The sequence below is a fragment of the Lepidochelys kempii genome, chromosome 2, assembly GCF_965140285.1.
Source record: "Lepidochelys kempii isolate rLepKem1 chromosome 2, rLepKem1.hap1, whole genome shotgun sequence".
Classification (NCBI taxonomy): Eukaryota; Metazoa; Chordata; order Testudines; family Cheloniidae; genus Lepidochelys; species Lepidochelys kempii.
Window position 1 is genome coordinate 231002424 of NC_136381.1, and position 14085 is coordinate 231016508.

At 42.8% G+C, this 14085-nt stretch overlaps 1 protein-coding gene and 1 long non-coding RNA gene across 4 annotated transcripts in view; one reads left to right on the top strand and one right to left on the bottom strand.

Annotated features, from left to right (window-relative positions):
• Positions 1–5152, bottom strand: part of LOC140907679 (uncharacterized) — a 55497-nt gene extending 50345 nt beyond the window's left edge. Inside the window, exon 1 of the long non-coding RNA XR_012157575.2 lies at positions 4927–5152. This is a non-coding gene — a long non-coding RNA (uncharacterized LOC140907679). The remainder of the gene's footprint in view (positions 1–4926) is intronic.
• Positions 4619–14085, top strand: part of CACNB2 (calcium voltage-gated channel auxiliary subunit beta 2) — a 396125-nt gene continuing 386658 nt past the window's right edge. Inside the window, exon 1 of one of the 3 annotated variants that reach the window (XM_073334164.2) lies at positions 4619–4922. In XM_073334164.2, the coding sequence (XP_073190265.1) occupies positions 4818–4922 (105 nt within the window). In that variant the 5' untranslated portion in view covers positions 4619–4817. The remainder of the gene's footprint in view (positions 4923–14085) is intronic. The other 2 variants (XM_073334157.2, XM_073334158.2) reach the window with 2 other exon arrangements.

A 14085-nucleotide genomic window follows, 5' to 3' on the forward strand; every position in this document is an offset into this window, starting at 1 on the left:
AAAACTGCAGGTAGCCTCTTCCAACGTCTCTCTGGTAGGAGTGTTTGTACACTGTATGGTTCAGTATTGTCTGAAGTTGATTTGTACTGGATCTCCTTTCAAAAGTCCAATACCATCAAATCCTACATCAAGTTCTTCCACCTTTCTCATTAGGCCCATCATGGCTGCCACACTGTGACTGAGAAGGTTGTTAGGCTTTGATCCTGTGAATGCACAGCTTTTATCTTTATAAGTTGTTTCTGTGTAGTGAACTGGCCCATAAAGTTCAGAATATCTGCTGGGAAAATTGGAGTTGTGTCAGGTGATTTCCACTCTTGAGGGGGTGGAGACTGAATGTGATTGTTAGCCCCTTCTGAGATGACTGTGATGTCAACTCCTGAGTCAATTTTAAAGTCAGTAGTCTTGCCATGAATATTCAATTTTACTTTCCAAGCAGGTTCTGTGGCCTCACATGCTATAGATCCCCAAAACAATGACTCCTGATTGTCAGTAATATCAGTCAACTCCCTGACTGCTTTAGTGTGGCAAAAAGCTTCAAAATGTCCACATTTCATGCATTTATTACACCATGCATCTCTGGCTGGACATGCACCATCTCTTGGGATATGATTCCCCACACCTTGTGCATGTAGACTGCAATTTGTCCCTCTCAGCCTGGGAGTCCTCTCTCCTTGCCTCAGGGATTTTATGATGATGTCTTTTCACACACACAGTGTCTGTTTACAGTTTCTAAGCTAGTTGCAGATTTTTCAAGTCTGTCAAGTTGCTTTAGGTTTTGCTATTTCACCAGTTCAGACTGCTTTGCTCTCTAGACAGCTGTGGATTTTATCTGTTAACCCACTAACCAGCCTGTCTGTAATATTTTCATGTGTTGCATTCCCCAAATCACAGCTTTCAGCCATTGTATGCAGAGCTCTTATAAAACATAATTTTGTGATATAAACATGCTCTTTCATAAACCACATTTCTCTGATGTATAAGGTATGCCCCAAACATAGAACCCTTTCAGAGTCAGTTCTGTGGCTGTTTTCAGTAAGGTCACGGGATTTAAAGATATTCTCTGCCTGCTTCCGTATCTCATAAATTAAAGAAGATACTTGTATATCTCCAGCTTCTCTGTGGAGTTTGTTTGCAATTCAAAATCTTGCAAAATTCTGTTTCCAGTCTGTCCATCGCAAAGGTTTGTCAAAGCTGAAGTTCTCTGGGGCATTGAATCATTGCATGTTGCTAGATCTTGCAGTCTTTGTTGCTGTTTTCCTTCCAACTGCAACCTTTGTTGCTGTTTTCCTTTTGTTTCTGTTCTTAGTTCACTCCTGACACCATGTCATGTACTTCTGCATCAGTTATGGACTGGTCACAGAGCTTGCTTATACACACCAGATGTGTTCATCATAAGATCCATTAGTGCTCTGAAGGTATGGTTGTGGTTCATTTAAATAAGTGGCTGAACAGGATACTATAGTTTAGCATTTCATTACAACCCCCACTTTTGAAAAGCTCAAGTTGGCAGGGGCACAATGAGGGATCCAGGCCCTACCTTGGCCCCTGAAAAAAGCTGGGTATGATGATGGCGGAGCTCCTTCTCTTGGCTCAGTTGCGCCCTCATCAAGGAAGCAGGGCATTCAGACCACTTTTGAGTGGCAATGCACCTCCATGCACCACATCACAATGGCACTGATTCAAATTTGGCCCAGCTGCCCCTCTGTCATGACTGAGGGGTGGCCAGGCCAATGATGATGAACCATCCCTGCACTTTTGCAATCCTTCCAGTGCCACTGCCGCCTTATCCATTGTGTTGTCTGTCTGGAACCTCACTAGTTCTATCAAAAAAGATCACTCATCCAGTCAGGACAGGTATACCCCAAACCTCAAACCACAGGAGACAATGGCAGGCACATGACAGCGGTCATTTCTATCCCTCCAATTTCCACTTCTGTCCCAAAAGCTGGATCCAGAGTATGCCCAGCCTTATGCACAGATTACTGCAGGGAGTTGCAGACATCAACCATTATCATGGCAGACATAAAATTTGGAGTCAGTCCATAAGAATCATCATATACATGGTAAATGAAATCACCAATAATTTTATTAATCTTGGTGATTTCAGCACCACTATAGTGAGAAACCTGATCATCCCTGATAGAGTTCATGTGTGTTGTTGGTGTATAGGTTGTCCCACTCCAAATCTTTTCCTTTCCCCATCCTCTGACGTATGTAGCATCCATATTTCTGCTGGTGAGATGGCAGAGTGAGAACAGTGACATGAGGAATTCTGTGAACTTTAAAAAAAATAAAATTATGGGATGGAGGAAAGGGAATCATGGGCTCTCATAATTCCCTGGATGCAGTGCATTGTGGGATACCAGCACTGCATCCAGAGAATTAAAGGTCCCACAAGGCATTGAGCTGGACTGTGCCTCAGCAGACATGGGGATGCTTAGCCACAGTGTACCATGTCTTCTACCTTGTGACAGATATGGCAATTTCCTACAATAGAACAATCTTACTGAATTAAGTTTAAATATCTTGGGAGTCCATTGTATTAAATGCAAAAGTTGTGTTATTGTGGGCTAGAACTGCACATAACTTCTCTAGGGGGTGGTTGGGTTGTGAATCGTGGGGAGTGTTATGAATTTCAAAGGACTATACTGAACAAAGTGCCAGACAAGAGTGGACTTTTGGGACAAACAGTATTTGAGTGTCCACCTGGGGAATTTTTAGGTGGAGGTGAATGCAAATTCGCACCTTGGGTTATGCAAAAACCCAGCCTTTTGAAGCTACACTCTAAGGAGAAGACCATTATCTGCCAATTAACTGTTCCTGACGATCAAAGGCCCAAGAAGCATAAAAGACAGAACTATTTGTGACTGTGCTTGTTCTGAGCTGAGGCTGTTATGAACTTGTAACTACAGAAAAACCTCTTGGTAGAGTTTCAAGGACTGACTCCTACCAGAGCAGAGTCCTTGTTGGAGTTGTCAGGGTGTGTGTGATCTCTGGTAAGCTTATTAACGTGCATGTAGGTTCGCTTATTGTTTTTAATAAGTTTTCTCTATAATGCTTTCACCTTGAGAATAAATGTACTTGCTTATAAAGGGCTGTGTAGTAAGTTATAACTGCTGGCAATTCATTATTCATGAGCCTTTGGCAAGAAAGCTAAGCACAAATGTGGCCTGTTTAGGCAGTCTGGATTGCTGGAAATATCATAGTGAAGGTGATGTAGGAATTGTGTGCTTTCGAAAAAACCCTGGTCAGGAGGGAGAGAAATGCAAGTCTCTTCCCAAAAGAGGTAAGAGAGCTGGAAGCCTGGAGTGAGTGCCCTTGGTAGACCATGGAGGGGGAATGCAGGTGCAGTTGCCATGAACTTTGACATGCCAGATACAACCTCTGGTAGTGAGGATGCACAGCACCAGCAAAAGCAGCCAGATGTGCACAGGCGTTAGCAACATAGCATAACATAGTTATGCAACATATGCATAACATAACATAGTTATGCATATGTTATGTTATGTTACCATAACATAGTTCTAGTGGCAAACTTTTCTAGTGTAGACGTGGTCTGAGATGCCAGTTGCCTCATAAAATCAGTATCACTGTGGGGGAGGAGTTATCTTCCTATAGTTTACATCACCTACAAACAGCAAATACTCCCTGATCTTCCTTTGTCGTACTTTCAACTGTATAGCTGTCTAGAGATGGAATATGCCACCAAGGGTCCTGCATCATCATCCAGGTCTGCTTAGATATGTATAAGTTTAGTTGGTGGGGGAAAGGAGGAGGGCATACTGTGCGTTCATTAGCTGCCTTTATACAAAAAGTTGAAAATGTATTTGGTCATTCGTATTCCACTTCAATAGAGGGAACATGTTCGCGAATAACGTTAAACAGGAGATGGGGGATCCCGGGAAACTGAGGACACTCGCCTCGCGAATGCAGCAATGGCCAAGCTGTGGCATACGCCAAAGGAAACTCGACCTTTGGGTCTCGTGGCGTTTAGGAAGTGATCTGTGCTATCATTTACAGAGGATAGAAATATAAGGAATGTTTTAATTGCATCCGTTGTTTTTTCTTTTGACAACAGTCGTGTCCAGGCCGCAAACTCTTTGGGAGAGGGGCTCCCACGTCCCGTGCAGTGTGGGGCACAGGGGCTGCACTTCAGCAATGCCCATAAAAGGAAGCCCCGGTCGCAGCGAGGTGCCGCATCTGTCCCGCAGCCCAAGTTTGCCCCGGCTTCGCAGCCACTTTAGAAAGTCTCCAGCCCGTGGGAGGTGACAGATGTGGCTGGGTGTGCCGGGGACTGGGCTGCATCCAGCCCTTACCAACCTGCCTCATCGGCCTCAGTGTTAAGCCCCCCGCCCCCAACCCGTCAAGAGAAACTTGGCTGGCGGCGGGGGGGAGGGGGGGTCAGTGATGGCCCGCCGGGCGCCGCCTTTGCAGCCAGCCTCCCGCGGCCGCTCGGCGCGGCTCGCCCCTTGCCGGGGAGCTCGCGTGGGTGGGAGACGGTCCTTGCCGGTCCCAGCGCGCCTCCCCGTCTCCTCCCCCTCAGCCTGGCGGCGGCGGTGCCCGCTCCCCGCTCCCCGCGCCCCAGTCTCCCGCCGCAGCTCGGGCGAGGCGAGCGGGGCAGCCGCGCGGAGTCCCAGCGACCCTCCCTCCCTTCGCCCCCTCCCGGCGGCCGCCGCCTCTTCCTGCTCCCCGCCCGGCGCTGAGGGCTTCCCGATGGCACGGCGCTGAGGGCAGGCAGCGGGCGGTGCCGGCGCGGGGCTCTGCACTGATTCACTGCGGGGCTTGCGTGGGGCGAAGCCGGCTGGTACTTTTCGCCAATGGTCCAAAGCGACATGTCCAAATCGCCTCCCACTCCGGCGGCGGCGCAGGAGCTGCAGATGGAGCTGCTGGACAACCCCCCACCCGCCGCAACCGCCGCGCAGGTACCTGGTGGGGTGAGGGGCTTTTCCGGGCCTGGGGTCCCTGGCTGTGCCTTCGGTGTCTGCCGGGTCCCTTCAGCTCGTCTCTGGCTTCCGTCTTCCTCCCCGCTCAGGACCCTGCTGTAATAAGGGGCAGGGGGAGCTCGGGGGGCACTCTCCCCAGTCCCCGCAGGGACAGATGTGCAAAGCTAATCCGATCCCCTAGCTCGTAAGCGTGGCCGTCTGCGCTAGAACATCCATCCTTCACCCTCAGAACAGAGTCCTTGCTGCAAAGAAACGCTTTAGACGAGCCATAGGAGGTCCCAACCCTTCTGAGCTAACAGAAAGCCTCAAGGAGATTAGGAGAGGAACAGCTGGATTTCCCAAACTCCTTACCCTCCAGCTTCAATTCCCATTTAGAAGGGAAGTTTGATAGCTCTTAGAAGAGATCTGAGATCCGTCCCCCCCCCCTTAAAATGCAATTTAATTAAAAGATATTCATGCAAGGAAGTGTTCAGTGAAATAGATATTTTGTAAACCTTGTCATTTTCTAAAGAGTACAGATGAATGTAAGAACACAGTACTATGACTGTTGTTCAGTGCCTTCCTTTCTAAAGCAAAGGGTTATTTCCCCATCTCTAACAACCTGTTGTATCTGGTGCGACATACATGTTGCTTACAATATTACTCTACAGCCTGTCTCCCCGCTCACATACAATATGTGTCCATAGATTAGGAACCCCGCTTTATAGGAGAAGACAGAATTTATGCCATATAAAGCAGCAGGAGTAAGGACCTCGGCTGGGATAAAGATGTTCCTGACCTTACAGATTCTAGCTTCTAGAATAAAATTGGGAAGCTGGGTGTACCATCTTGTCCCCCCGCAAGGATGCTGTTAAAGTAAAATATATATTGTATGCAGAGTGTGCATGTTTGAGATAGAGAAATGGAGGTTAACACATCTATTGAAAGGTTTCAGAGTAACAGCCGTGTTAGTCTGTATTCGCAAAAAGAAAAGGAGGACTTGTGGCACCTTTAGAGACTAACCAATTTATTTGAGCGTAAGCTTTTGTGAACTATAGCTCACTGCCACAAGTACTCCTTTTCTTTTTACATCTATTGAAGATATTGCATTTTGAGATAAAGCTTTGGTTTAGTATGTTAATGTTGTATAATATCTCTCTTCGCTTTACCTTACATGTCTGCATAGATTCATTTTGCTATTTTTAAACCCAGTGTGTGCTAATATCTGATTGTGTGCATTTGAAATAATGAACACTCTGGTTCTCTTTGGGGTGATACCTTTCTGTTGTTGTCAAAACTGTTTCTGATCCTTTATTTTAGTTGAAAAGGCGGTCCATTAAGTATCACAAAAATGTTGGATTAGAAATGTTGTCACATGAAAATGGTGTCAGTCTGTCTAATTGACCTTTATTGGAGATCATTAAAAATGAATAACAATTCAGCTATTGAGAAACCAGTCCATGTTAAAAAAAAGAAGAAAAAGTGTATATTTTTTTCTTTTTGCTTATGAATAGGGCCCTACCAAATCCATGGCCATGAAATACACATCACGGACCGGGAAATCTGGTCTCCCCCTGTGAAATGTAGGTCTTTTGTGTGCTCTTACTCTGTACTATACAGATTTCACCGGGGAGACCAGCATTTCTCAGATTGGGGGTCCTGACCCAAAAGGAAGTTGCAGAGGGGTCACAAGGTTATTTTAGGGGGGTCATGGTATTGCTACCTTTACTTCTCCACTTCCTTCAGAGCTGGGTAGCCGGAGAGCGGCGGCTGTTGGCTGGGCGCCCAGATCTGAAGGCAGTGCCCTGCCAGTAGCAGCACAGAAATAAGGGTAGCAGTACTGCAACCCCACTACTATAACCTTGCAAACCCCCCATAACTACTTTTTGGGTCAGGACCCCTACAATTACAACACTGTGAAATTTCAGATTTAAATAGCTGAAATCACAGAATTTATGATTTTTAAAATCCTCTGACAATGAAGTTGACCAAAATGGACTGTGAATTTGGTAGGGCCCTACTTCTGAAACTACAGTCAGAAATGTAGCAGTGTAGGCATATGCTTTGCAAGCCTTCCCACACAGTGGTGCCCTGGCACCTAATTCCTGACCTACAGATACTTCTGTTCTTCTGGTCTCTGCCCTATCCTGAGCAGAGACTGACAACTGTACCAAATTCTGTAGTGGTTTTCTGATGTGGACAAATGTCCATTATTGGTCACAAAATTCATTCTGATCTGTGGTCTTAACTAGGCATAAAAGAATCTCTCTTTGGAGGTGAACAGCTAGTTCACCAACAACACCCTGCATTATTTGTCTCTCGGGTACAGTACAGTACTTGTATTCTGTTTTATATAATTGGTTTCTGAATGGCTAGAGCACAAATGGTGGCTTGTGTGTGTGTGTGTGTGTGTGGTAAAGATAGTGAAGCTTTTGAGTAAATGCAAGGAGCAAATTGCACTTCTCTGTACCAAAGTCCATCATTGCCTTTAGGCAAGTATACTAATCATATGTAATCCTTTTGTATCAAAGAACATTATTGGAATAGAACACCTCTTTGTCTGAATATTAATATTCAATTAATTCCTTAGCATTTTATTGCATTGAGAGACCATTATCCTTTTTTCCATTATTTCTAAAAAATTAATACAGTAAAAACTTGATTTTTTAAGTAAAAATTAAGCTATTATAAGTAATCACAGTGAGAAAGAGGCTGAATGTAGGATATGTGATCCATCACTTACTGTACTACATATATTCTAGTAATGCCCATTTACCCACACGTTTAAGGTACTTGGGACTATCATATTTTGTGATACTACTAGAAGTATTCCATGCCAATATTCCCAGTGGTGAGGTCAGAGAACCATTCAAATTTTATGCAGCAGTGTCACTCCTTGAAGTGCTTTAGAAAATACCATTCTACAACTTAGCTTGACCTGTATGGATGTGACCAAACTTTGTAACCAGATTCAAAACTGTGTCCTATCCTAGGATTCTACCTATGCTAGGCATATATTTTTTTTTTTGGTTATATATCATGTTCTGTATCGTGGATCAACAAAGGCTGGCCAAACCATGCTATAGCAGTTTAAGGAACAATTATACTTAATAGTTTGTTTCCATATTGTTGAGCCACCGACATCCTCTGTAGTTAATCTGTTGCAAGGTTTTATATTATGGTTTTCCAACGTGGTTTGTCCCTGGAGACATTGATCAAGGAAATTATGCTTGAAACCTGCTAGTCCCTGTCCCAAATAGCATGATATGTCTTAGGTGCTGTGCAAACACAAACAACCATAAAGGAGCTCTGATTCTGACTGGGACTTCTGGGAGAGTGCTACTTTAAAATAAATATTAAACATAGTAATAACTAGCACACTCTGATCCTAGTGTAGATAAGATTTTAGATAAAAGTTTAGGTCTCCAATCTATAAATGGCGATTCTGTATGTCCTAATAAGGAGGAGAGGATGGAAGATGATAAAATACAGGTAGGATTTGATGAGAGACAGTCAAAAGAAGAAAAGTTCCATTCAATTATATCATGTAATGGCAGGCAGCTAAAAAGTGACAAGTTTTTTAAGTGCTTATACACCAATGTTAGAAGTCTAAATAATAAGATGGGTGAACTAGAGTGCCTTGTATTAAATGAGGATATTGATATAATAGGTATCACAGAAACTTGGTGGAATGAGGATAATCAATGGGACACAGTAATACCAGGGTACAAAATGTATCGGAAGGACAGAACAGGTCAAGCTGGTGGGGGAGGGGCACTATATGCGAAAGAAAGCATAGAATCAAATGAAGTAAAAATCTTAAATGAACCAGACTGTATCATAGTATCTCTACAGCTAGTAATTCCATACCTAAATTATAAGAATATAAGAATATATTACAGACCACGTGACCAGGATGGTGATAGTGACTTTGAAACGCTCAGGGCGATTAGAGAGGCTATTAAAAGAAAAAACTCAATAATAATGGGGGATTTCAACTATTCCCATATTGACTGGGTAGATATCACCTCAGGCAGGGATGCAGAGATACAGTTTCTTGACACCTTAAATGACTGCTTATTGGAGCAGCTAGACCTGGAACCCACAAGAGGAGAGGCAATTCTTGATTTAGTCCTCAGTGAAGCACAGCATATGGTCCAAGAGGTGAATACAGCTGGACTGCTTGATAATAGTGACCATAATCAATGTTCCTCTAATTTTTGACAGGCCAGGTGTGCAAAAAATTTCTTCTGTGCAAATTGTTGTGCTTCTGTGCAAATTTTTGTGAGCGCGGTGTTTCGCTGTGTGCGCGGGGTTTAGGATCTGTGTGCGTGTGCACATGCGCACAGCTTAGAGGGAACAGTGACCATAATATAATTAAATTTAACATCCCTGTGGCAGGGAAAACACCACAGTGGTCCAACACTGTCGCATTTAATTTCAGAAAGGGGATCTACACAAAAATGAGGAGGTTAGTTAAACAGAAATTAAAAGGTATAGTGCCAAAAATAAAATCCCTGCAAGGCGCATGGAAGCTTTTTAAAGACACTGTAATAGAGTGTAAATGTATAGCCCAAATTAAAAAGCATAGGAAGAGAACCAAAAAAGAGCCACCGTGGCTAAACAACAAAGTAAAAGAAGCAGTTAGAGGAAAAATGGCATCCTTTAAAAAGTGGAAGTTAAATCCTAATGAGGAAAATAGAAAGGAGCATAAACTCTGGCAAATGAAGTGTAAAAATATAATTAGGAAGTCCAAAAAAGAATTTGAAGAACAGATAGCCAAAGACTCAGAAAGTAATAGCAAAACATTTTTTTAAGTACAACAGAAGCAGGAAGGCTGCTAAACTACCAATGGGGCCATTGGACAATCAAGATGCTAAAGGAGCACTCAAGGACGATAAGGCCATTGCGGAGAAACTAAATTAATTCTTTGCATTGGTCTTCACGGTTGAGGATTTGAGGGAGATTCCCAAGCTTGAGCCATTCTTTTTAGGGGACAAATCTGAGGAACTCTCCCAGATTGATGTGTCTTTAGAGGTTTTGGAACAGATTGATAAACCAAACAGTAATAAGTCACCAGGACCAGATGGTATTCACCCAAGAGTTCTGAAGGAACTCAAATGTGAAATTTCAGGACTACTAAATGTCGTCTGTAACCTATCATTTAAATCAGCTTCTGTACCAAATGACTGGAGGATAGCTAATGTGACACCAATTTTTAAAAAGGGCTCCAGGGGTGACCTTGGCAATTACAGGCCAGTAAACCTGACTTCAGTTCCAGGCAAACTGGTTGAAACTACAGTAAAGAACAAAATTGTCAGACACATAGATGAACATAATTTGCTGGGGAACAGTCAACATGGTTTTTGTAAAGGGAAATCATGCCTCACCAATCTACTAGAATTCTTTGAGGGAAAGCATTTGACAAGGTCCCTTACCAAAGGCTCTTAAGCAAAGTAAGCAGTCATGGGATAAGAGGGAAGGTTCTCTCATGGATTCGTAATTGGTTAAAAGATAGGAAACAAAGGGTAGAAATAAATGGTCAGTTTTCAGAATGGAGAAAGGTAAATAGTCAGTAGTGTCTCCCAGGGGTCTGTACTGGGCCCAGTCCTATTCAACATGTTCATAAATTATCTGGAAAAAGGGGTAAACAGTGAGGTGGCAAAATTTGTAGATGATACAAAACTACTCAAGATAGTTAGGTCCCAGGCAGATTGCGAAGAGCTACAAAAGCATCTCTCAAAACTGGGTGACTGGGCAACAAAATGGCAGATGAAATTCAATGTTGGTAAAGGTAAAGTAATGCACATTGGAAAACATAATTCCAACTATACATATAAAATTATGGGTTCTAAATTAGCTGTTACCACTCAAGAAAGAGATCTTGGAGGTCATTGTGGATAGTTCTCTGAAAACATCCACTCAGTGTGCTGCGGCAGTCAAAAAAGCAAACAGAATGTTGGGAATCATTAAGCAAATAAGACAGAAAGTATCATATTGCCTTTATATAAATCTATGGTTCACCCAGATCTTGAATACCACATGCAGATGTGGTCACCCCATCTCAAAAACGATATATTGGACTTGGAAAAGGTCCAGAAAAGTGCAACAAAAATTATTAGGGGTATGAGGAGAGATTAATAAGACTTGTACTTTTAGCTTGGAAAAGAGACGACTAAAGGGGGATATGATAGAGATCTAGAAAATCATGACTGGTGTGGAGAAAGTAAATAAGGAAGTGTTATTTACTCCTTCTCATAACACAAGAACTAGGGGACACCAAATTAAATTAATAGGCAGCAGGTTTAAAACAAACAAAAGGAAGTTTTTTTTCACACAATGCACAGTCAACCTGTGGAACTCCTTGCCAGAAGATGTTGTGAAGGCCAAGGCTATAAAAGGGTTTGAAAAAGAACTAGATAAATTCATGGAGGATAGGTCAATGGTTATTAGCCAGAATGGGCAGAGATGGTTTTGCTAGCCTCTGTTTGCCAGAGGCTGGGAATGGGCGACAGGAATGGATCACTTGAAGATTACCTGTTCTGTTCATTCCCTCTGGGGCACCTGGCACTGGCCACTGTCAGAAGACAGGATACTGGGCTAGATGGACCTTTGGTCTGACCTAGTAGGGCCATTCTTATGTTCTTATTTTTTTTGTCTGAAATTTCTCACAGGAAAAATGTTGGTTTTCTGAACAAGTCTAATTTTTTTTTTTTTTACTGAAAGAGCAGCTACAACCTCTATACGTGGCAGGGGAAATCATGGAGCCACAGCAGGAAAAGTCACGGACAGGTCACAGCTTCCATGATTTTTTGTTTATTGCCAGTGACCTGTCCATGACTTTTACTAAAAACAACCATGTCAAAATCTTAGCCTTAGTCATGAGCACCCATAACTCCATAAGTGGGAGCTTGGGGTGCTCAGTACCTGTGAAAATCAGGCCCTTATTTTTTCCCTTGACTTCCTATTTCATCAGCTTTTCACAAACAAAAAGCCAAATAAATGAGAACACATCAGTTTAGCAATCAAGTAATTTTTAAAGAAGATAGGTCCACCTGGTTATTTATAGTAAAAGACAGAGAGCAAGTGTCAATGCTTTGCCATTCTTCCATGGTAATTTCTTGATCTGTCTGATCCTATTTTTTAATGAGTCCACAGTTCAGCTTCTGCTTCCAAATTGATCTTTTTTTGTGTTTGTGTGTGAAGTCCAGAGACTAAATCCCTAGCACTATTGCCATACCAGATCAGAATACTGTCTCATCTAGTGCAGTGGTTCTCAAACTATTTACCATTGTGGGCCGTATCCAATGCTACCTGTGTGGCCCTGAGAATGTCACATGGGTCTCAGATCTGTGCTGATTGGGCTGCAAGTGGCCCATAGGGTGAGAACCACTGATCTAGTACATTATCCTGTCTCTAGCAGAGACCAGAGTGGGATACTTTTAGAGGAAGGTTCATTAAATCCTGTAATTGGCAATTATGAAATAACCTGCTGAGAGGGGAAATATCTTATCTGAAGTGAGTTTCTTCCTAATTATTTCCTTCTCATCTTGCTCTTTCTTTACCTCCTTCTATGTTATCTGTCAATTAATTTCCTAGTGGCTTGACAAATTGTAAATGAAAACAAGTTCCTTCTTCCTTGTTTTCTTTTTTTCTTAATCTCTTTCATATCCTTTTACAAAGCCTCAAACTTCTAGCCATATTGTGATGTCTTTGTTGTGGCAATACGTGCTCCCTTCTTTCTATTTCAAGGAGCTTCTGTCTTCCACATTTCAGGAGTTCTTGCTTTTGTTTCTAATTTGTATACTTAGGTTATCCTCTAATATAAGAATTCCGAGTGTGTGTGAATGTGTAATGTTGTCACGAGGCTAAGCACATTTGATTTCAGGTCCTTGCAGTAGTTCAGTTTCGATTGTTGGAGAGAAATTGATGTCGTGGCATGAGTATTGAGTAATTTGTTTGTTTTTCCACTTTGTGAATATTCTCTACAAATGTGTACATGCATCTTGTTATTCTTAAAGCAAGATAGATCCACTGGCACACATGGGGCAGAACCCCAGCTTAGTCACCTGAGCAGTCACCAGCTGTCCTCACTGTTTTCTCTCAGGTCTCCACCCATCATCCATCTGCCATGGAATCTTCCCCTCTTCATTGACATATCACCCTCTAGTGAGGAATCAGAAGAGCAGCAGCAGATTCAACCTGCCTTCTACTGACCAGTTACAGCTGAGTCAATTTACCCCATATATACATACCCCATTTCACCTATTCTTTAAATATATTCTTCTATTGCAAAGCCTTAATTTGTTAATATTAACTCACAAACTAACTTCATAATTAATAGCCAAAGAGATCCTGTTACTCTTAATTTAATAGAATTATTGTTTGTATTTAATCACTGCTTATTATGGAGCTATTGAAGGTTTTATTCTCATCTGTCAGTATTCCTCAACTGCCAGCTCCAACATGGCAGTGCTTGAATAAAATAGATTAGAATTAGGGGAAGGTGAGACCAAATTACCCTTTTTAGGCTTCCAGCATGGTCACCAGCATGAGGCAGTGTTTTCCACTCTGATGGCTGGAGGTGGTAACCTCCTTCCAGTGTTGCATTCTTTCATGGTAGAAAAAAATGTTAATAGCCTTAAATATAAAACAGGGCAGATTTCAAGAATTATTTCTCTTTTGATTCCTCCCCAAACTTTTGAGGGGTTCAGCCTGCATCACCCTGCTCTTTGTCAGCAGTAGGCTTATTTTGAATGCCCAGTCTCTACTGGAGGCATTTGTTTCTCAGTTGTATATGGTATGCCATCAATTGTTGCCCTTGTTGTTTAGATTTTCCCTACTGTTGGGTCCATCTGAAGCTCTCTGGTGATTTCAATCCCTACTTTCCTTTAATGCCTGCTCACTGCCTTCTAGAGGTCATATTCCTGGTTTCATTTTGAATGGTAGTCTCACTGCCCCTTTGGGTCTTGTCTTAGACCTTGTCTTCAGGACTCCACAGTCCTCCTTAGCTAAGGCTTCACCATAGTTTTCCTGCTCTCTGCTGGTGTCTCTCCCTCAGGCCTTCTATCTGACAGGTGCAGAGACACACCCCTCTCCGCTGCACTCTCCCCCCCCCTCGCTCCGGGCTTTCCCAGAGCTTGGTCTCTCATTTCTGCTCTCC